Source organism: Paroedura picta, chromosome 11, assembly GCF_049243985.1.
Source record: "Paroedura picta isolate Pp20150507F chromosome 11, Ppicta_v3.0, whole genome shotgun sequence".
NCBI lineage: Eukaryota > Metazoa > Chordata > Lepidosauria > Squamata > Gekkonidae > Paroedura > Paroedura picta.
In genome coordinates, this window is record NC_135379.1 from 838,173 (window position 1) to 860,898 (window position 22,726).

General features: G+C 60.1%; 2 protein-coding genes across 2 annotated transcripts in view; both read right to left on the reverse strand.

The window, feature by feature from the left end:
- Nucleotides 1–22,726, reverse strand: part of LOC143820848 (uncharacterized) — a 34,184-nt gene that overhangs the window by 1,583 nt on the left and 9,875 nt on the right. The window contains exons 5-16 of the mRNA XM_077304172.1: nucleotides 21,035–21,478; nucleotides 20,033–20,368; nucleotides 18,295–18,482; nucleotides 17,795–18,055; nucleotides 16,613–16,751; nucleotides 6,166–6,611; nucleotides 6,041–6,113; nucleotides 5,723–5,881; nucleotides 4,819–5,211; nucleotides 2,665–2,791; nucleotides 1,379–1,480; nucleotides 649–762 (exon numbers count right to left, since the gene is read on the reverse strand). Coding sequence (XP_077160287.1) covers nucleotides 649–762; nucleotides 1,379–1,480; nucleotides 2,665–2,791; nucleotides 4,819–5,211; nucleotides 5,723–5,881; nucleotides 6,041–6,113; nucleotides 6,166–6,611; nucleotides 16,613–16,751; nucleotides 17,795–18,055; nucleotides 18,295–18,482; nucleotides 20,033–20,368; nucleotides 21,035–21,478 — 2,782 coding nt within the window. The remainder of the gene's footprint in view (nucleotides 1–648; nucleotides 763–1,378; nucleotides 1,481–2,664; nucleotides 2,792–4,818; nucleotides 5,212–5,722; nucleotides 5,882–6,040; nucleotides 6,114–6,165; nucleotides 6,612–16,612; nucleotides 16,752–17,794; nucleotides 18,056–18,294; nucleotides 18,483–20,032; nucleotides 20,369–21,034; nucleotides 21,479–22,726) is intronic.
- Nucleotides 7,203–16,455, reverse strand: LOC143820927 (zinc finger protein 783-like). Its single transcript, XM_077304350.1, has 6 exons — nucleotides 16,216–16,455; nucleotides 13,679–14,077; nucleotides 11,397–11,523; nucleotides 10,827–10,931; nucleotides 9,269–9,382; nucleotides 7,203–8,930 (listed from the first exon to the last, which is right to left on the reverse strand). The coding sequence occupies exons 1-6, from the start codon at nucleotides 16,237–16,239 to the stop codon at nucleotides 8,029–8,031; spliced, it is 1,671 nt and encodes a 556-aa protein (XP_077160465.1). The 5' UTR covers nucleotides 16,240–16,455; the 3' UTR covers nucleotides 7,203–8,028.

Consider the following 22,726-nt stretch of genomic DNA (forward strand, 5'->3'; position numbering starts at 1 on the left):
CCGGACTCTGTCCCAAAAAGGAACTGCTGGGCACGGACAGGGCAGAGCCTGCAGAGGGGGAATCAGCATGGCTTCTGCAAAGGGGGCTTTTTATCCCTCCCCCAAGAGAAGAGAATTCGAGGCCACCCAAGGGAGAGACTCAGCAGTAGATTCAGGTCAGACAAAAAGGAAATGCTACTTGGCAGAAGAGATTGAAATGTGGCATTTGCTGTCAGAGAACACAGTGATGGCGACCAGAACAGACAGTTTTAAAGGGGAAGTCTGCTGGTGGCTAGAAGCCAAGGCCACTGAGAGGAACCTCCATGTTCAGTGGCACAAGCCCTCTGAATATCAGAGGTTCCAAAAACAGAATATGAAATATTGATCTGGCAAATCAATACTGAACTATATTCCCTTAAATCTCAATCGAGCCGTTTCAGAACAATTTCTATTCTTTATTAACTGGGCCATTGTTCTTTTGGGCCCTTTCGTGCCATTCCTGCAGTACCAGTGACATGCAGTCCCCACCCAAGTGAGCATCTGTCAAGGGCCTCCCTCTGTGTGGCCTTCTGCCCACACTAAGCCTCCAAGCAGGACTAAGGACCCGCAAGAAACAAGGTCAGTCTGCCTTTTTCCCTCCCAAGCCGCCCCAGTCTTACGTTAACTCACCAGGACTGGTGTCTGTGGGTGCTTCCCTTCCCTTGCTGTCCCACTCACCCGCCACGGAAGAAGCCACATCCCGCTGGACAAAGGAGACGGTGTCATTCATGTCGGCCGGGATTTCTGTACATTGAAAGTGCACCAACAGGTGCCTGATTAACTTGTTCCCTACCCTGTGCCATAAAGCAAGCGGGGAGAAGGTGACATCATGGGACTAGAAGGGCCAAAAGGGTGCCAAAGAGCAGCCCCTATCCCTTTATCAGGACAATCCTGCCTGCCACGCAGCTAGTGATCCTCAAGGTGGGGGATCAGGACCCCGAAATGGATCCTCCGTTCCTTGCAACTGGGGGGAGGGAAGGGGGGGCGGGAGACCCAATCACAAATGCAAGGTTGTCCCTGCAGATGGGGCGGAATGGCCATGAAATCCTCCTGGTTGTTAATGAATGCCACGCTGCTCCCTGTTGCTGCAGCCTCACTGCTGGGCTACTGCAACACGATCTACATAGGGTGGCCCTTGAAGACAACCCAGAAACTATTTGCCCCTCGAGAGCCTAGACCTTATTAGTTCCCAAGGTGCTCCTGGGCTCAACCCTAACTGCTCTGCTGCAGACCAACCCAGCTACCTTCCCAAACTATTCCCAACAAGGCGGCAGTCAAGAAGTGAGAACGAGAATTCCTTCTCCGGATCCACCCAGACAGCCCTCAAATTGCCTGGGAGATACTGATTCCTTCAGCTTACCACGACGGATGATCCCTGGGTCATTTTCTCCTTCACCAGGACACCCTGGGCCCCCTTCATGGTCAGTCTGGGACAGCAGATCTGGTTTGGCAGTGGCGTAATCTGAGGACAGGACAAAAATCAGGGGCCAGGTAATGTTATGGTTTGGGAAACGTATCTGTCACCTCTGCAGAGATCTGCTCAAGGGAGCGACACCAAACGTAATCCTTTTGGGGGAGGAGATCATGAAATCTGAAGCCTTCTTTAAAAACAATAAAAGCAGGTTCCCAGTTCCTGTGCTTGCAGAGAGAAATCCAGGAGCCTCACCTGATGACAGAGTTTATATCTTAGGGGAAGGTTCCCATTGATTACCATTACATCCTACGTGCTCTGCCAGAAATTTAGCCTGCAGACACCTTTGGAATTCAGGCATGGGCTGCTGGGTGCAACCCACACTGGCCGTCTCCAAGCAGCGGCTGGACAGATCCCTATCCTGGATGCCTGAGGCTGATGCTGCACGGAACAGGGGGTGGACTAGATGGCCTTCATCCCACTCTAGGATTCTATGGGTCTAGTTCAGCGGGGGAAAGGGCTGCTTAAGAAGGTGGGGAGCTCCCCCTCACTGGTGGTCTTCAAGCAGCGGCTGGACAGATCCTTCTCCTGGGTGCTTGAGGCTGATCCTGCACTGAGCAGGGGATGGGACTAGATGGCCTCCATGGCCCCTTCCCACTCTAGGATTCTAGGAGTCTAGTTCAGCAGTGGAAGTGGCTGCCTAAGGAGGTGGGGAGCTCCCCCTCACTGGCCGTCTTCAAGCAGCGGCTGGACAGATCCCTATCCTGGATGCCTGAGGCTGATGCTGCACGGAACAGGGGGTGGACTAGATGGCCTTCATCCCACTCTAGGATTCTATGGGTCTAGTTCAGCGGGGGAAAGGGCTGCTTAAGAAGGTGGGGAGCTCCCCCTCACTGGTGGTCTTCAAGCAGCAGCTGGACAGATCCTTCTCCTGGATGCTTGAGGCTGATCCTGCACTGAGCAGGGGGTGGACTAGATGGTCCCTTCCCACTCGAGGATTCTGGGTAGTCAGTAAATAAACAAAAAGTGTGTCAGAATCAGAACTGGCATTTCCTGGGTGCCGGGTACTGATTTGTGTGGAGAACGTCCCTCCGTGCATCCATCCATCCCTCTCCTGTCCTACTCAAGGCCATCCCTGGAGGGTACCCAGAGCAGGCACCGTGTGCCTCCGGAGCAGGCCCCTGGACCTCCTGGCGGGGATCCCACCCGCAACCGATCCCGCTCATTCTCTTTACCCAGCGAGACCAGCGACTCGTAATTGCCCTTCGTCACGTTCCTGTAGAGCGCCTTCTGCGACTCGTCCAGGTTCCCCCACTCCTGCTCGGAGAAATAGACGGAGACCTCGTCAAACGCCACGGGCACCTGGGGAGGCAAGCCGCAGATTGGGAGGGGTCACACGGAGGGGTCCTGATGGAGAACAGCCGCCAAGAGGTTTCAGAGAGACGCGGCCGAGGAAGACCCTTCTCCCCCTTCGTGGCTGATACTTAAGCCTGCGCATCGCTGAGTGGAGGGGCTCTGCTGGCAGGGCAGGACTTGCCCCTCCACTCAGGTCTGGTCTGGCCAAGCTGCTGCAGCGCTCTCCCGGATGGCAGGGATTTCAGCCCCACACTTGTAGGCCCAAAGCCTGCGAGCCCCGAGGGAGCCAAGCCCTTTCCCAGTCGGCCCTGGCCGACCTCAAGACCCACCGGAATAGTCCTCTGGCCCGAAGGTCAGACCTAGGCCAAAAAGGGGGGGAGAGAGAACCTCTTACTCGAAGGCAGGGGATGTTTCCGTGGCGGGGGCCACTGTGTAGTTTCCTCCAAAGGCAACGGGGCAAATGCAGAGAGGGAGTTGTGCCCACCAGGGAAGCGGAGCCAGGAGCCGGCAGCAGAGCGACCAGATCCCCCTCCCAACCCGACCGGCCCCACCTCTGCCTGTCCCTGTGCAAAGGGGGAGCCTGGCTGGCCACTGTGCCCCTTCCCGGAAAAGGAAACCGTGGGACAGCTTTTCCTAGACTGCAGTGACTGCTGGTAGGAAGGGGCTGTGGGTGCGAATGCTCCCTCAGGCGTGCTGGGCGTGTGCCCGCAGAGGCAAGGGAGGGGGCCTAGAATCCCTTCCTCGTAGCCCCCCCACAAGCCTCTTGCAGGACATTCTTGCCGCTCTGCCACTCTGTTCCCCACCAGAAGACTCATCCTGCAGTCACAAGTCCTGTTTCTGTCTGGCAGCTCCGATGTCTCCCACAGAGCTGGCTTGGGAGGGGGAGGGAGGGCGTGGGGAGCGACCTCCTCAAGGGCTTCAGGGAGCCAGCCACGCTGGAGCGGCATCCGAGGCCAGGAAGCAACGGGATCCGTAAGCCTCCTTGGGCCGAGCAGATCTCTGCTCTCTGCCTAGGCAGGGCGGGGGCGGTATGTCGACCTGGACCCGTAGGGTGACGTGGCACGACCCCAGCCCCACGGCTGGTCCTTTTCCAGGAGCCCATCCAGGGTGTGGCCCGCCTGATGTGTGGGGCCATCAACTACGGGTGTGAGTCCCACTGTTGCCATGGGGGGGGGGCACCAGGCCCAGATTCCACAAGGAGCTGGTCCTCTCTGCAGGGATGTTCCAGCCCCCTGAAGCTCATAGTCCGGGGAACTGTCCGGCCCACCCAGCCACCAGCGCCAGGAGATTCAGCGGTCAGTGCGTCAGACAGATGGCCAAACTCTCCGCTGTGCCCAACACCAGACGCACAGATTCAGTTCCTGGGATCCTTAGGATGAGGAGCGCCTGAAAGGAGGAGGGCCTCAGGCCCACATTGGCACTGGATCTGAATGTCAGATTGTACAGTTTCCTCACTGCAGCAAGCTGCCCAGGAAGTCGGTTCATTGAAAACATTTATTAGCCGCTTTTCCATCTCGCAGGACTCAAGGGAGCTGCCAACACAAGCAAGACGTCACTGAAGTGCCATCCTAACGACCGTGTGTGGATCACAGGCAAGACAAGGGCCCTGTGCTGAGCTGCCAACATTCAGGCAGGGGCTGGAGCCCTCCTGCACTCTCAAGGGATTCCCAGGCTAGAGAGATCAATTCCCCGACAGTTTGCAAGAGGACATTTTGGAAGACGATACTTCCAAGGGTCTCCTAAGGCCAGAAGCCAAGAGACAGGGCCCCACAGAGAGAAAACGGCAGCTTCAGAGGGCAAACTCACATCCCAGGGGAGCGGCCTATGCAAGCTCACCCCCCCTCCCGAATTGGCCCCCTAGGTGGCCTGCCTGCTCCGTGGTGGGTGCAGGTTGCTCCAGTGGCTCAAGGTGAGAAGGGCCCCAGGGCCCTGCAACACCCTGCAAGGTTCAGCCTCCATCGCTGGGCAGGGAGGCTGCAAGCGGGCCAAAGCCCCCTCAGTTGGGCGGCCACCCGGTCCTCAGGGACACTGACCTTGGGGGCTTCGCCTTCGGTGCCCGGGGGCAGCCTCAGGACCCAGAGGTTCCGGTTCTGGAGCAGGTTCTCCATGTCCTCCAGCCTCCGCCGGAGCTGTCCGTACTCTTGGAGCAGGGTGCCCAGGGCCTCCAGGTGGCCACTGACGTCCACGAGGGCCTTCTCCGCCTCCGAGAGCTTCTTCTCTGCCACGCCCGTCCGCCGCTCCAGGGTCAGCAGCCGCCCGGCGTGGAGGTCCACCTTCCGCTCCACGGCCTGCATGGCGGCCACCACGGTCCACAGGGAGATCTCGGTGGCCTGCCGGTGGGGCTCCTCCTCCTCACGGCTGTGTTTGGGGGGGAAGCAGGGGGGCAAGGGGGCCAGCTGCAGCGAGGGGACGTCCCATGCCACATCCTGGGGGGGGGGGTGGGAACGGAAAAGGCCCATCGTCACCCGCAGAACAAAGAGGCCCGGCACGGCAAGGGGCGGCACGGCACGGCCCTCTCTGCTGGGGCACCCACGGGGAGACTGAGGTCCTGAGCCGCTCTGAGCCCCACTGGGTGGGGGGCAAAGGGGGGCAGGAACAAATGACAGCAAAGGCGGCTCCTTCCTCGGTGCTGAAGGGCCAGGCGGGAGGGAACGGTCTGGGGGAGGAGGAGGCAGGCCGACAGCCTCCGGGGATGTGCCACCCACCCCCCACCCCCCACCCGCCCCCCGGCTGCTCTTCCGCAGTCTCTTTTGTCCCCCAGAAGATCAGGTGGCCTCTTAGAGCTGGGGGTGAAGAGGGCCACCAGTTCTCTCAGAGCTGTGTGGTTGGAGCAGTTCTGTCAGAGCTCTCTGTCCCGCCTACCTCACGGGGTGGCTGTGGAGGGGAGGGAAGGGGGTTTGCAAGGTGCTCTGGGTCAAAGGCGGGGGATTACTCAACCGGCTCCGGGGGCGGCGGAGGGGGCTTTGTTTCCTCCTCGGGGCCTGGCCGGCCAGCTGCAGGACGGGAAGCCGGCGTGGCGGGGCAGCGGGTCCTCCGGGCCGGCCTCTGCGAGCGCCGCGTTCGAGTCCTCCCGGGGGCCCTCGGGCCAGCCCAGCCCTGCACGCCAGGGCCGTCGTGAGCGGGACGGGGCCGGGTGCGGCCGGCAGGAGGCGCGGCTCCCCCCCCCCCCCGCGCCCGGGCACCGCGGGCCCCCCGGGGAACCAGCCTGGCCCCGCCCCCGGGGCCTCTGGGCGCGTGCAGAGGGCAGGCTCCTACCTGGGCGGCGGCGGCGGCGTCCCATCGGGCGGCCATGGCGGCGCTGCGCTGGGCTGGGCTGGGCTGGACGGGGCTGCCGAAGGAAGGAAGGAAGAAGGAAGGAAGGAAGAGGCGGAGCCGCGCACCCGCAACGGGCAGGCCGGGCGGGGCAGGCGGAGAGGGGCGGCACTCTGCACATGCTCGGCGGGGAGGGGGGGTCCCCCGCGGGAAAGGGCTGGAGGCCGCCGCCCCGGCCTCCCCCGTCGGGGGCTGGCAACCCCGGGAGGGCCTGCTGGGTGGGAGGGGGGAGAGACCTCTCCTCCCCGAGCATGTGCAAAGTGCCACCCCTCTCCGCCTGCCCCGCCCCCTCGGCGGCCGCCGCCTGGGACGGGGAAGCGCTTGACTGGGGCTCCCCCGGGGGGCGTGCGGGCTGCGGGGTGGGCGCCAACGGGGCTGGATGGGGAGTTTCCGGCCTCCTGGCTCCCTCCGGCTGGGGGCGCAGCTCGGCCCGAGAGGCAGGCCGGGGGGGGGACCCCCTTCCGCAAATCCCGCCCCAAACCAGGAGGCGATAGGGGAGGGCGCCTGGGCCACCCTCGGGGAGAGGGGAGAGGGAAGGGGGGGCAGAACACCCCAGACTCCCCACCTGCAATCACGAAATCTGAGCTGCTGAAAAACGGCAGGATTTGGGGGCAGCCGCTGTACTTGTGGGGGAAGCCGAGATGGGCCCCAACGTGGGCAGCCCTCCCGGGGGGGTGGGGGTGGCTGTTGGGTCGCTTTGGCCAGGGCAGTCCTGGCAGGGGCAGCGCACGGCCGAGACCGGGCTCTGGAGCCCCTTGGCCGGTCAGGGGCAGCTGCCTCTTAGCGGGCGAGAGGAGCCCGAGGGCTTCCCTTTCCCTGATCTGCAGAACGGGAATAAATAAATATGCCCCTTGAGAAAGAAACACACACTGGATGACACAAGACCAGAGAGCTCCCGTGTGCTTTTCTGCTCCCAGGGAAACCGACTGCCAGCTCCGTTTTGCTCTAGTCGCAGTCGTGTGCCGTTCCACAGCCCAAATGAGCAGCCAGCTCCACGGCGTGCCAAGGGCTCATCTCCGGGCGTCTGCATCGGGCCTGCCCACGAGACGCTCCACGGCTGAATCCGGTGGCCCCCACAGGCCCCCTCCCCAGAGAGGACAACGGCTTCAGAGGAGACAGATGTATTGAGGGCACATTTGCAGAAGGGGTTACAAAAAAACGCAGCCACAGACGCAACACCGGACATCACAGGGAGGAAAAGCCGGTTCATGACGGTCCCCTCAGCGGACATTTAGGTCAACAACACTGAAAACCCATATAGAATTCAACCCATATTTACAGAGATGCCTCCTTTAAAAAACAGAACCACCACAACAAGACAAAGGGACCAGACCCGGTATGCTCTGGAGTGGGCAAGAACTGGGCTACGACGGTACAGGCAGCGCACCCAACTGCACCGTCCCACACTGATGCGTCACAGGCGGCCCTGGCTTCGCGCGGCAGCAGCGTCTCTCTCTCTCTCTCTCTCTCTCGCGGGCGGTGGGTGACCTGGGGGTGTCCTCCAAGCCAGCGGAAGAAGAAGACACACAAACACCTTTACTAAGAACACCTAACCGGGGAAGGAGGGCTTGCACTGGAGCTCCACCGAAGCACTTGGGGTGGGGAGAGGCCAAGCCGGGCACCCCCAGGCCTGCCCTCCACACGGGCTTTGTGTCAGCCTCCCGCGGGGCGCTCTGTGGCAGCCGAGCGGCAGGAAGAAGAGCGGGAGGGTGTGGGAGGCCACGTGCACCATGATGCAACCTGCCCAAGTGCAACCTGTGGGCCAGAGAGGAGGAGAGCGGGGCTGAAGTCCCTCAAGCCCCCCCCCCCCCCGTGCATGGCTTGGCTCCCCGCCTGGGGCGCAGGGTCAGCTGGCCTTCCGGCCGTCCAGGGGAGGCTCCTCTCCCGGGTCCCACGCGGGCGGGGGAGGGGGGCGCACGTGGGCCGGGTCGCTAGGGCTGCTCTTGCTTCAGGGCCACGATGCTGGGCGGAGAGGCCAGGGCCACGTGGCACACGGCCGGGTTGCGGGTGTGGATCTTCTGGTGGCAGTTCAGGGACTCCTTGTAGCGGAAGTTCTTCCCGCAGGTGCTGCACTGGTAGGGGGTCTCCCCCGTGTGCACGCGCCAGTGCTTGAGGAGGTGGTCGCGCCGGATGAAGCTCTTCCCGCACTCGGTGCACTGGTAGGGCCTCTCGCCCGTGTGGATGCGCTGGTGCCGCACGGCTTTGGAGAGGTCACGGAAATCCTTCCCGCAGTACGTGCAGGTCAGGGGCCCGTCCCCCTTGCCGGTGTGCAGCTTCTGGTGGAGGAGAAGGCTGACCTCCAGCTTGAAGCTCTCCTTGCACTGGGTGCAGGTGTAGGGCCGGTCCACCATGTGGTTTCCGGGGCGCTTCCCAGCCCCCGGCTTGAGGGGAGAGCTCCTCTGCGGCTCTGGGCGCTTGGGGGGCTTGGGACGGGCCAGGGGCTGGGCTCTTGGGGCCGCGATCGGGCCCGGCTTCAGCATCAGGCCCCCTCCAGGGTCCATCGCAGGGTAAGTCCCACCTCCGCCGTGGCTCTTCTGGTGGGTGGTGAAGAGCTGCTTGTCCACGAAGGCCTCCCCGCACTCACAGCAGATGTAGGGGCCGGCGTGAGCCTCCAGGGCAAGCACGAAGGCGTCCCCCTTCCGGACCTCAGTCACACAGCGAGCGGAACGTCTCAGGCCGCTTCCTGGGGGCTTCCTGGGAGGGGGGATCAGGATGGGTTGGCTCTCGCACAGCAGCTCCTCCCCTGGGCCCTGGAAGACCTCCGTCCATTTCCTCGGAAACATGCCGGGGAGCTCTAAGCTTTCGGGGTCTTCCTCCAGGAGCTGTGGAGCGTCTGAGAAAGCAAAGAACACGGCACATTAGCAGCACCCTGGCGGGAGGAGACCCCAGAGCCCCCTGCCCTGCCCCTCCTGATTCATTCACACCTTCCACAGCTCAAGAAATCTGCCCCACATGTAGAATTCAACTGTTTTTCATTCCGCTCTGAGGCATAATATTTTGAAAGCGTCAGGACTTATCCCACATGAAGCTGCCCTCTACTGCACTGGACCCTTTCCAGTTCACCTTTCCAGGTAGCACCCAGACACCCTTGCGCTGAAGAGGCCACCCCTAACCCCTCCCTGCCCCAAAGAGCACAGGGTGCTCTGAGAGCCCCTTACCGAACTCACTTACCCATCGGGGAGTCTCCCGGGATCTCCCTCTCCTCCAAGTCTCCCATGCTCTTGACTAGGGCCATGTCCTCCTGTTCCATCCAGGAAGTGTCGTGGAGTGCAGAAATCGGACAGCCTGTGTTGTGGAGAGAAGCACACCCCGTCAGCGGCACTGCCTGACAGACCAAAGAATCCCCACAGGCAAAGAGCAGGAGGGGTCACGTGCCTGGCCTTCGGGGGGGGGGGGGGGGCTGGCTGTTTCACAGACGCCAAGGGCCGTGTCTGTCCAGCAGACCCAAGCAAGCAGAGGGTGGGCGTGGCACGCATCTGGGCACAGGGCCCAGCTTCCAAAGGTTTTCAAAGCAGGGGTCTAGTCCTCAAAGCCAGCCCCAAAGCCCACAGGCACAGCCTGACCCAGCCAAAGAGTGAATAGACCACCCTCCTCCTGCAGAGCGTGGAGGACATTCCAGCAACTGCAGGGCAGGGGGCACAGCTGCCCATCAGCCCTCCCAGGACCGGCTCTGCCCTGTATGGAAATCTCATGTCCGTCACCAAGGAGGCAACCCTCAGACTTGCTCCTCCTCAGCCCTGGACTGGCAGCCCTAAGTGGTGCTTGTCTGTGAAGCCTACCTGACAGGGCTGTCCACAAGATGGGGACACCACTTGTGCCACCCAGACCAGTTAGGGGGCTCTACATCTGCTCTCCCTTTGAGAATGTTTTGGGGGCTTTTGGTAACTGGCTTGTGGTCCCTGCCGACAACTTGGAAACCCTGCATGCTCCATTACAAATATCACCTCCTCTCAGGCCAGTCTGCATGTCGCTCTGGACGACAAAGATCCCACAAACGAGAGAGAGAGGTGCCCTTGCAGCAGCTCTCCCAGAGTCCTCCCCCTGCTCAAGACAGCCCAGCGGTTCCATCGCAGCGCAGGATCCAGCGGGGCTCAGAGGAGCCCAATCCCACCTCACCCCCCATCGATGGCTCCTCGGCATCCTGCTGAGCTTTCCTGCTGGGCAGGGATGTCCAGAAAGTCTCCGCATCTTTCCCCCGCAATCATGTGCCACGTGACGGTCCACATGTGGCCCCTTTCGGCAGCCCTCCCCACCCCACTCATCATGCAGCCCGGAAGCACAGCTGGAGGGAAGCGGGCAAACGGGGACTGAACCGGCTCAGAGGACAGCCGGGTAGCCCAGGACAGCCCGTTCCCATCAGATCTCAGGAGCTCAGCAAGGCCGGCCCTGACTGTCCTCTGGAAGGGGCTGGGGTGGAGGTCCTCCAAGGAACACTGCAGGGGGGGGGGGGGGGCTGAGGCAGAGGCAGGCAGTGGCAAATCCCTTCTGAACGTCCCTTGCCCGGCTGCTGGACAATCTGCAGATCGCCTGGCTACACAAAAACACTCCGTACAGTCAGTCATGCTCAGAGAGTTGGCAATCAAAGGCTGTGGAAGCGTTGCTGCTCTCTCAGTCCGAGGGGCAGGGCCATTCTGGCAGCCTCAGAGCTGCCTCCCAGGGAGCCAGGGGAGGGGGCACACACGGACCTCCCCCCCTCCCCCCCTCCCCCGTGGCAGGCTGTCTCACGCACCCAGGCTGGATTCCTTCAGGGGCTCTCTGTCCTCACTCCCGCCTTGATCTGCAGCATCGTCCTCTTCCATCTGGGACAGGAGGTCAGGTTTGGAAATGGCGGCGTCTGCAGGTGGAAAAGGAAGGACCGAAAGGTCAGGAGGACCCAGAGGTTTTGGGCAGATGACAAAGGAATACAGAAGAACAAAACAAAACGTGAACTAAAACGTGAAACTGGTCCTTCCGGACTGCTTGCATCCAGTGCTGTCCTCACTGAGCCTGCCTTAAACGACTTCTGAAGAATGGACAGCGTGGGGGTCAGGTGCACCACCCCTGAGTCGGGGAGGGCTTGTCCCACAATTGTGGGGCTGCCATCAAAAGGGCCCCCTCTTGCGCACCCACCAGATGAATAGGGCAACTGGGACAGAATTCCCTGCTCCGTGAGCGCCTGTCCCGGTGCTCCTGCTCTCTGCTTAGGCAGGAAGAGGCAGGCAGAGGACGAGGCCGGGCAGCCTCCCAGGCAAGGCCCAGCCTGGCCCTTCCGCTTCCCGGCCTTCCCGCCCCCTCCCCCCGTGTGCTCAGCCCCCCTTACCCATCGAGACCACCGCCTTGTAGTTGCACTTCATGAGGTGCTTGCAGAGGTCCTTCTGCTCGGCGTCCAAGCTCTGCCACTCTTGCTCGGAGAAGCTGCAGGAGGCTTCGTCAAAGACCACCGGGACCTGCGATCGCAGCAAGAGGCCGGAGATCCCGTCACCCTCTCTCGCTGCCACACCCCCGTGCCCTGCTCACTCCGAGGGGCTCGGCCAGGCCGCTCATTCACAGCTACCGGCCTGGGGTCTCAGGCAGGGGCTCGCCAGTGGTGCCCATGCTCAACAACGCGCACGGCAGGGATCACCAACATTTGGGGCCTGTGGGTATCTCTGGAATGTTAGGAGGGGGTGGGGGAAATGGCTGCCTCCCTCCCCCCAGCTCCTGAGAAGAAGCTAAGCCCGAAGGGGAAACGGAACAGCACCCTGGCTACGCAAAGCCCGGTCCTCCAGGGGAAACTTTTCTCATTTGAATGAGGACGGCCTTCCCTTACCATGGCCCCGACTGTTTCCTGAAAAGCTCTCAGGGTGTGAGGGAGAGTACTCATGGGCTCCGTGAGAGACCTTCAGCAGTTCCCCCAGGTCTACAGCTGAGGTGACACCAAATTCTGCCGGTTTCCCATCTGAGCCCATCAGAGATTACATTCTACAATCTCCCCTTCTTCCTTCCCCTGGAGTAGGAGATGGGTCAGCAGACTAGTTGTTTTTAAGTAATGACCATTGAATTTGAAATATTATTATAGCATATATTGTCTAATTTGTATGGTACATTTTAACTTATGTAAGCTGTTCTGAGACTTTGGAGAAATAATAAATAAAACTAAAAATTTAAATACTGCGGAGACCTGGTGTATGTTGTGCATCTCTTCCCCAACAGGAGAGGACAGCTGTGGCTAGGCAGGCAGGCAGGCACATGGATGGGCAGGAGGGGCCAGGGCCTTTCCAGAGATTCGGATGTGTCCTGTAGCCAACATCTGAGCAGGGCAACTGCAGCCCAGCAGATCTCTGACACAACTTCATCAGCACTCCTTCTGCTGCAGTCTGCTTCTCCTGCCTCAACTTCTCCCAGCCCCCCTCATTTCGCACCTCTGCAGCACACGCACTATTTGCACACAGAAGCTTTAGCACTACACAGCCGCAGGACACATGGAAGCACATGGTGCTGCCCTGGGAAGCCAGCGAGGCACCCTGCATGAGCCACTCAGTGCAAAATTAATAAACATTCAAATATAGAGGGGGGGAGAGGGAGAGGGAGAGGGAGAAAGAGAGAGAGAGAGAGAGAGAGAGAGAGAAAGAAAGAAAGAAAGAAAGAAAGAAAGAAAGAAAGAAAGAAAGAAAGAAAGAAAGAAATAGATTCTTCAAATCAGCCTTTCTCAGCTTCTGTATTGTTGAGAACCTCCTGAAACATTATTCAGGTTTCGAGAAACCCCCAAAGTGGCTTGGTCAGGCAGAATGTGGTTGGGAAGCAGAGCTGTGTTCACACTCACCCTGAGCCCCTCCCCTTCCCACCCCCTCCAGGCCCATCATTGGGCTTTTGGGGTGGGGGGGTTGAGACCATATATGGTCATATCACCCGATAATTGTTTAACAAATTTAAAAAATATATAAAGAATTAATTAACTCCCAGACATTCATGAAACCCTTTCATCAAGAACCCCCAGGATTTCACAAAGCCCAGGATGAAAAAGCCCGCTTCAAGTAATGTCAGAGTTGCACAAAAGTAAATGTTGGTAAATTGGCATAACTGCTCAAAACGTATGCAGGGGCCAGCTTGGTGTAGCAGTTAAGAGCAGCAGCTTTAGACGGATCAGGTCCACTGGGGGCTGATGTAGAGGAAAATTCATTTTTAAAATTGCCGCCTTGGCCTGTCTCTCTTACAAGGAAGAGAAACCATTTTAAAATGCAACAAATAAAATTTATATGGAAAAAGCTCCTAAAATATAAATGAGATGGATCAACCTCAGATGGGCTGGCAAGGTGAGAGGCCTTAAGTGGCCTTCCTCAGACAAAGGCCACTTAAGCAAAGCCCCTCCCTCCCCAAGCCAGGCCCCTCTTGGCTGCTCTGGGGAGAATCTGACCCCCTTTGACTTGCTTCAGCCTGTACTGGGACAGCAAGCATAGAGCTGATGTTTCAGCACAAGCAGCACTAACAGAGGAGGGAAGGCTGTGAGGACAGCCCCCTTCCCACAGAAAGCCCACAGCAGGCACAGAGAGCCTCCCACCCCAAGCAGAGTCCAGCAGCAGCCTCTGGAGCTGTGGATCCGGCCCCAATGCCCAACTCTCCTACCTTGGGAGTTTCCCCTTTGGAGCCCGGGGGCAGCCTCAGGATCCAGAAGTTCCGGTTCTTGAGCAGGTTCTCCATGTTCTCCAGCCTCCTCTGGAGCTGCCCATACTCCTGGATGAGGGTCCCCAGGGCGGCCCACTTGCTCTCCAGCTGGTTCCCAAACTCCACCGCCGTCTTCTCGCAGCCGTCCAGTTTGGTCTCGGCCATCCCCATCCTGCCTTCCAGGCTCATGAGCTGCGCAGCGTAGGAATCCACCTTGCTCTCCACGGCCTGGATCTCAGCCATGACCGTCAGGGAAAGGTCAGCGGTCTCAGGGACTGCATCCCTCACAGGGGCCTGCTCCAGAGGGCTGAGGGGCTGCAGCGCGGCCATGGGTGGAGCCTCCGTGTTCCACTGAAGAGCCTGTGGGCAAGGAGACAAATAGGTACCCAGGGGCCAGCAACCCTGCCTGCACTGTGAAAGGACCCAGCTGCAGACTCCCTTGCTGAGAAAGGCCACAACATGTTACGGTCAAGCTAACAAGACACATCTTTGCTTCTTCTGACCCACTCTGATCACGAGGAGGGGAGGGGAAGGGGCCGCGGAGAGGAGGCACACAGGATGCCACTTTCGGTTTGCTGAAAGCCCCCCTCCTGAGGGAGGGGGGTTCTGGATTCTCTGCACTTTTAAACCTTCCAAATAACTTTCCTTAAAGATTTTAAAGCACTGACACTAAAAACTATGCAAAACTAAAGTATTATATATTAATAGGTAAAGAAGAAAAAAAGAAAAGTATATAAATAAAAGTCTCCCAATTCTATCTGTAATGAATACATAGCATATGTTTTCAAACTTTCAAAGCTGGTCAAAATATGAAGGTTAAATCCCTGCTCTTGTTCTCAGGGTACTCAGCGCTGTAAATTCAAAAACCTAACCCTGTCTAAGCAGGCCCCTGCTGAAGACTGTCCACAGCTCCTGGAGAGCCTGAGCTGGCTCTCACGGGGCAACAACCACAACGGAGTCCACCTGGCAGTTATAAAAGAGGAAACCTCAAAGCCATTGCGGAGTGTGGCAGGTGCTGTCCAAATGCTGCACACGACAAAAGCAGTCCCCCATACCCACAACAGGTTGCACGCGGCGGATGTATTTGCGTGGCTGAGCATGAGATTTGTTTTCAGGGGCCACCAGGCCTCTGCTTTGTTAAGAGTTCCAGGCCATGGAACATCCACGGCTTCCAGCTGCTCATTTCTTTTTCAGGCATCTCTGCACAGCCTTTTAATACACACACACAGAGATTTATAACGCCACCTGCCCAACGATTGCTCATAATGGGTCATTGTCACAGAGGACAAGCAAGGTTTGGGGCAAAGCCTTGCCGCCTGGGAATAAGACAGCCAGGCTGAGTCAGCAGAACATATTTCCAGGGCAAAGGAAACAACAGTCCGGCTGCTCAGCCCAATTCAAGGCATCTCACCAGGAAACACTCTGGAAGACGACAGAAGCTCTGCCAGAGAAACCAGAGGAGGGGACGGCCAAAAGAAGAAAACGAGAGACCGGCTAACCACAAAGATGACCGGAGGAAGATGCCAAGCGAACCCCAAGAAGCTATGGGCAGGTAGAAGAACACATGAACCGGCCCTATTCTGAAATGGACCCTTGGTCCATCCAGGTCCATCTCGGCTGAGCCTGAGGGTCCCGGGGCCCAGGCAGAGAAGGCTTCCTGTGGCAATGTGAGGCAAGGCAGAAACCCTCTCTGCGCCCTGAAAGTGGGATGTGCCCTTGAGGGCTCTGAGCCCATGTTCCTGGCTGGGCTCTGCACAAGAGGCAGGGCCTAGAGCCCTTTCCGCACCCAGAGCCTGTGCGGAGTGTGCCCCAGAAGTGAGAGTCAAAGACCTGCAGACCCAGCACTCCCAGGCCCTGATGTGTCTCTGACCAGGCACCACATCAGGCAGCCACAAGATGCATGGGCCCGAGATGCCCCCGACCCCTGTGTGGTGTGGTGGTTCGAGTACCCGCTGAGGATCTGGGAAGGCCAAATTCAAACCCCCTGCCATGAAAAGTGCTGCAGGACCTTGGGCAAGTCCTTCTGTCTCAGACTCACCTACCTCACAGGACTGTTGTGAAGACAAAAAGCAAGCTGTGCACACTGCCCTGAGTGCCTCTGAGGAACAAGGGCATAAAATGCAGAACTAGTTAACTGTCTAAAGATCTGCCTGCTCCGCAGTAGCTACGACAGGTGGCTTTTGGAGCAGATATTTGCAATTTAAGGGTGGCGCCCTCGAACTGGCCTCCAGGATCCTAGTAGGGTTGCCACCCCCCCCCCCCCCAATACACACACACACACTCACTCTCTCCGGATAGGGCGGGCACCCTTGCAGAGTGGGGCGTGGAGCCTGGGGGGAGGGGGCCCCAGCGGGGGGGGAGCCCAGGAGCCCCCTCCCCCTCCCCCTCCCGCGGGGGTCTCCCTGCACCCTGAGCCCCACCCCAGGGGGCTCCGCACCGCCGGCCCGACCCCTCCCCTCCCCTCCCCCGCCACGACCACGACCACGACCCCCTCCCACCTGGGCGGGGCTCCACTCGGCCATGGCCCGTCGTCGCGGGCCGGGCGGGAGGCGGGCGGGAGGCCGCAGGGGCGCGCCGGGCCAGTTCCAGGAAGCGGCTGTCGCAGCGGCGGCGGCGGCGGCGGCGGGCCAGGCGAGGCGGCGGCCAGAGCGACCCCGCCACCCCGCAGCGCCCTCTGCCGGACGGAGGCCGCGCCGCCAGGGGGGAGGAGGAGGCCGCGTTGCGTCACCGGCGGGGGGTGGTTGCCAGCTCTGGGGCGGGATGTGCCGGGGGCGGGCGGGGGCGGGGGCGGGCGGAGGGACGCAGAGGCCTCTCTCTCTCTCTCTGGGGTCTCGGTCGCCTGGAGAGCTGCAGTGAAAGGCGGCGGGCTCCAGCCCCGCCCTGGAGGGTGGCAACCCGAGGCTGGCGCTTGCCCTTTCCCTTCTCCCGTCCGGGAGGGAGCCGGGAGGTCGGCGTGGAGCTGCTGCTGGCGCGGAGGGTCAGGGGCGCCCCCAGGAGCCTCTCCATCCAAGGCACGTTGGCCCCGCAGCCGGAGCTGGAGCCGGAGCCGGGGGGGGGGGGGGGGGGTCCAAGAACACGGCAGGAAGCCGCCTTCTGCTGGGCCAGACGCCCGGGCCCCTCTGCGCCCGCCGCTCTCCAGGGCCCCAGGCAGAGGGAGGCCCTCCTCTTCGCTCCCACTTTATCCACCCAACAGCCCTTTGAGGTAGGTTCAGGCCCAAGGTCACTCAGAGCGTGAGCGGGGATTCAAACCAGGGTCTCCCAGCTGCTGGGCTGACCCTCTTAATCCTGGCTAACCCTAACCCTGGCTCCCTTGCCTGGTGCCATTCCCTTTCTCAACAGAATCCTAGAATCCTTGAGTTGGATGGGACCTCCAGGGTCATCTAGTCCAACCCCCTGAGAGGCACTGCAGCTGAGGCTTGGTCGTGCTTCCCCCAGCTTCCAGAAGCGAGGGGTGGCTGCTAGGCACTCTCCACCTGCTCAGAGGCACTCTTGCCTTTTGTCTCTATTCCCTGGGGCAGAGATGAGAGAGTGTTGGTGCAATTGATAATTCCGTGGCGTCCTCTGCTTTTAAGGTAGGCCCAGACTAACATGATTGTGCCCGATGGCAGGGGCCAAGCAAGGTCAGCCCTGCTTAGTCTTTGGTTAGGAGGCCAACATGGGAGTCCGGCACCCGAGCCCAGAGGGCCAGGCCAGCTCTGACTGTCACCATGACTTGGCTGCAACATGACAACACCTTCCAGCAATTTGGAGAGGGGTCGTGGCTCAGCGCCAGGGCCTCTGCTGGGCCTGCAGAAGGTCCCTGCTTCAATCCTGGCAGCATTTCCAGTTCGAAGGACCAGGCAGCAGGTGATGGGAAAGACCCCCCTGAGGAGCGGCTGGGAAAGGGCTTGATTCAGTAGACCAGGGGTAGTCAAACTGCGGCCCTCCAGATGTCCATGGACTACAATTCCCATGAGCCCCTGCCAGCGAATGCTGGCAGGGGCTCATGGGAATTGTAGTCCATGGACATCTGGAGGGCCGCAGTTTGACTACCCCTGCAGTAGACCTTTGAAAATCAAAACAATTCGACACCCTTGCCTTAGGAGGGAGGACCGGGGAAGCCTGCTGTGTCCGCTCTCTTTGCTGCAGCTGTTCGCAGCTGGCACCCGCGGGGGGGGGCCTGGCTTCCTTGGGTCCAGAGCCACGCGCTTTGCCTCGGCTCTTGCGATGCTGGGCCCCGGCTTGGCATTCTCCTCCTCGTCCTCCGGATCGGGGGAGCCGCTGGGCTCCAGCTGCGGCTTCCAGGTGCCCCTGCTGCCCATTGGAGGGATCCCCGTCCAATCCCAGCCCCGGAGAAATCTGCACCAGGGAAGCAGTGCAGCCAGAACCAATTGGAGAGGTGAACATAGAGCAGGCAGAGGGAGACGGGGCTGGAGGGAGGCCGGGGGCCGGGGGCATCCTGGCAGCAGTCCGAAGGCCTCCTCTGCCCTGCCCAGCTGCTGGCCCGGCCCGGCCCGGCCTGGGAGACGGGGCAGTGCTGCAGGGCCCCCGTCTCTCAGAGATGCTCTAGCATCTCCCGTCCCACAGCCCCCCCCTGCCCCAGAGCGGCCGCTGATGCCAGCAGAGAACGTGAGAAGGAGCCAAGCGGCTCCGGGCATCGGCTGAGGTCAGAGTCCGGAGGAGACGCTCTCCGGATCCAGAGGAGGGGCAGGAATCCCCAGTCCCACGGGACGCTCAGGTAAGGCAGGAGGGGGCTGGGCAGCAGGTGGGAAGGGGCGTTGTGAGGCTGCGATGTGGAAATGCAAGAGAAGGTGTTGCCTCTGGGCAAGTGCAATGCAGTGGTTGTTTGCCCCCCCCCCCAGCCCGTGCACAGATGGGTCTCCATGTGCTCCGCCTCCAGCTCTAAGAAGGGACAGGTTGGCTGAGTGGCAGCGGCCTTAGGCTGACTCTGCTCCCGAGGTACAGAACAGGCCGGCACAAACCGGACATCATCTGGCCTGTCCAAGCAGAAGCTGTTTCCCCTGCTTGTGCTTGTCTCTCCATGGAGCAGTTTGGTCAGCATGATAATGTGGTGAAAACAGCATTTCCACAGCTAATCCTTAGTGGAAAGCCCAGAGCAGAATCCTGTGCAGAATCCTTATCCAGGAGGAAGCTGCAGTGAATGCAACTGGATTTATCGCTGCCAGGTAAGTTACTAATCAGTAGACCAGGCCGTCCTACGTGGACACGGGGGAGGTTCCAGAGGGTGGCCCTGCTGTGGGCCGGAGTCAGGAGCACCTGGAAGACTCGGGCCCTTGGGGGGCTGCTCTGGGCTCTGATGAGATCGGGCCGGCCGGGGCCCTCCAGGTCAGGGTTCCAGACACCTGCAGCTTTGGAGCTCTGCCCCGGGGGGCCATTTCCCATCTGGAGCTCTGCTGGATGCCAGACAGTCAGCAGTGGATTAGGGAGGAGGGGGGATACTGTTTTTGTTTTGTTTTTTTAAGTGAATAGAATACAAATTATAATATTATTATATTTACAACCATTCTTATTATGACTTAGCAGCGGTTCTTCAAAATGGCCTTGTCACAGCCCTGATAGTGCTGTTCTCATCAAGCAGTCCTGTCAGAGGTCTCTCAGCCCCACCTGCCTCCCAGGGGGCCTTTTGTGGGGAGAGGAAGGGAAGGCGATGGGAAGCCACTTTGAGACTCTTTTGGGCAGCTGGGGCTAAAAATCCCCTCCCCCTTCTCTTCTAATATAAACCTGACTTAACACGTTTTGCCTTCGTCAGACGTAGATCACATAGTTAACCAAAAGGTATTAAACAGTCAATTTTTAATTGCACCAAATCCCGCATACCTGGTCTTGTTTACCTTTTAGCTATACTAGTCTGGAATTAACATTAAAACGTAAAACATTAACCACCGAAAGGCTCTGCCTCCCCATCTAGAGGACCGTCCCATCGCTGTTCCACCTTGCAGGGAGTGCCGTGAGCGGTGGCTTCTGAGCCCTGCGCTGCCTCCTTCCCCGTCCTTCTGGCCACTGCCCTGACCCTGCCTGGCCTTGTGTTTCTCTCCTTTCGCAGGAGAGGCGGAGGAGGAGGAGGGCTGCCTGGAGATGCAGGAAGCAGAGAGGGAAGCCTTGCCAGCAAGAGGCGCTGGGAGTGGTCCCCGTCGCCCTGTGCTGGGGAAGAAGCTGCTGGGGCCAGAGGCGGCCAGCGCAGAGGGGCCGCGGATGGAGCACAGGGCGGGTTCCGGCCTCAGCACACACACAGCCTTTGGGGTCTGCAGGCCCCCACTGGGAGAGATGCCCCACTGGTGCCTGGAGTGTGGGAAGAACTTTGGTCAAAAGGCAGACCTGGAAAAGCACCAGGGGAACCAGCACGCCAGGCAGTGTTCGTACATCTGCAGTGACTGCGGAAGGAGCTTTACGGACCACCCGGCCCTCCCCAGCTGCCGGGGACCGTGCCCGGCGGTGAGTTCCTTTGGCCACGCCGGCTGCCGGAGGAAGAGCTTGCCTCCGCCGGGTGAGGTCATTGCGCCCAGGAAAGAGCGGAAGGAGCTCTCCCTGCAGGAGAAGGTCCGGGTGCTGGAGGTGCTGGAAGGGCCAAAGGTCTCCCAGAGCGAGCTGGCCAAAAGGTTCGGCGTCTCCCAGCCTCAGATCTGCCGCATCATCAAGAACAAAGAGCGGATCCTGGCGGAGTGGTGCCAAAACAGCAACCCGGGACGCAAGCGCAAGCTGGAGCAGAGGGGCGCAGGGGGCGAGGCAGCCCTCCTGCAGTGGTTTGAGCACAGCTGCACGCCCAGCCTCTCCACCCACGGGGCAGAGCCCAAGGACAAGGCCAGGGCCTTGGCAGAGACGTTTGGGAAACCAGAGCTGCACACCTGGCTGGCTGGGTTCAAGTCGAGGCAGAAAGCCGGGCGGGAAAGGCCCCGCCCGGAGAAACAGAACGGGGAGTTCCCGGGAGAGGAGCGCTGGGGAAATGTGGTCCCACCAAGTCTCCTGAGTCGATACGATCCCTCCGACATCTACGCTTGCGGGGAAACAGGCCTCTTGTTCCGGGCAACCCCAGGAGCCCTGGGCACGGAGCACAGGTCAGGGGCCGAGGACCGGCTCACCGTCCTGCTCTGCACCAACTGGGATGCTTCGGACAAAAGGGAGCCCCTGATCGTCGGCAAGGGACCGACACCGTTTTGCTTCGGGGGGGTCGGTGCAGAGGAGCCGCCCGTCACCTACAGAGCCCACAGCCAGGCCTGGATGACGCCGGCCATCTTCTCCGAGTGGCTCCAGAAATTTAACACTGACATGAAGCGCAGGCAGAAGACTGTGGCCCTGTTCCTAGTGCCATGCGCAGCCCACCCCTCCGTGGAGCTCTCCAACGTCAAGGTGGTGGGCCTGCCTCTGCAGCCTCCCAGGCTCCGCCCTCTCGAGCAAGGCATCCTCCAGGCTTTTAAGGGCCACTACCGGCAAAGGACGCTGACCCGACTGGCCGCCAGGCTGGACAGTCAAGCTGCCAGCTCTCCAAGCGTACACTCCAGGCAAGTGACCCTTCTGGACGCCATCCACATGATCCTCCAAGCCTGGAGGGAGGTCTGTCCGCAGACGGTGACCAACAGCTTCAGAGCTGCCGGCTTTGGGGTCACTCCGCGTGTCCCAGCTCCTCCCGGGGACGTCCTCCGCGCCTTCGGCTTCCTGAACCAGGAACAGTTTGAGCGGTTTGTGTTGGTCGATGAAGGCCTGGAGTGTTTCGGGCAGCAGCAGGACGGTGTGGAGAGGGCGGGAGGGGGCCAGTGGGGTGAAGGCCTGACCCACACAATGGCGGAGGAGGAGGAGGAGGAAGGGGCCAAGGGCTCAGCTGTGCCTTCCTGCCCCTCGAAGGCAGAAGTCCTGGAGAGCTTGGCCAAACTGAGGCGCTATTTTGAGTGCCACGTGGCAGCACCGGCGGTGTTCCAGACGTTCTACCAGCTAGAGGACGTGGTTCACGGCATGTGTCTGTCGGACAGGCCAGCCTCAGCCGCCAGAGCCCTGCCCACAGAGTGACCCAAAGAGTGACCCAGAGCCCAAGCCGGGAAAGGGAGCTCGGTGGGAGGGGGGGGGTCCTATGAGGACTTCTGGGCCACCGGTTGCTGCATCTTGCTGGTGCCAGGAAGGAAGTCTCCCAAGACTCCCAGTGGGAACACCCCCCCCCCCAAGGCCTCTAGCAGAGGGGGGCTGCCGGACAGGCTAGCGGGGGACCTGGGACAGAGCCCATCCTGCCAACAAGGGACGTACTCTGAGCGGAACGGGGTGTGGGGGCTTCTCGGGGCTCTCTAGAGCAGGGTGGCCAAACTGGCTCTCCAGGTGTCCACAGACTACCCCTCCGGGCAGGGCCGGATTTACATGAAAAGAGTCCCTAGGCTATTCCACTTATGTTGCCCTTTCACCTCCCGTTTTTAAGTTTGTAAATGACATGAGAGAGAATAAAATAATAAAATACATCATTACTGTGATGTATATCAATAGGTTAAATGAAACATGTTGTGATTGGTTATAAAACCTTTATAAAAAATGTGGAATATAGGCCCCTCTTGATCTTGAGGCCCTAGGCCGAAGCCTCGTTAGCCTATCGGAAAATCCAGCCGTGCCTCCGGGGCTCATGGTAATTGTAGTCCATGGACACCTGGAGAGCCACGATTTGGCCACCTTTTTCCCCAGTGAGATTTTGTTCTCAGACGTCTGTGAGGTGGCCTAGACTGCAAATGTGCCACCCGGCAAGCTTCCATGGCAGAAATGGGGATTCGAACCCGAGTCTCCCAAATCCAGCCCCTACACCAAGCTGGGATACCTTCTGGCAGCTGGGAGGCCTGTGGATGCTGCTTGGCCCCGTCTGAGCTGGGATCCTCAGGGTTGCCAGCTCCAGGGTGGGAGATTCCTGGGCATTTGAGGTTGGGGCTTGGGATCACAGGTGGATGCAGTGCCAGAGTCCACCTTCCAAGACAGCCGTTCTCCTCCAGCAAATCTGATCTCAGCCATCCAGAGACCAGTGGGAATCCCAGGAGATCTCCAGACACA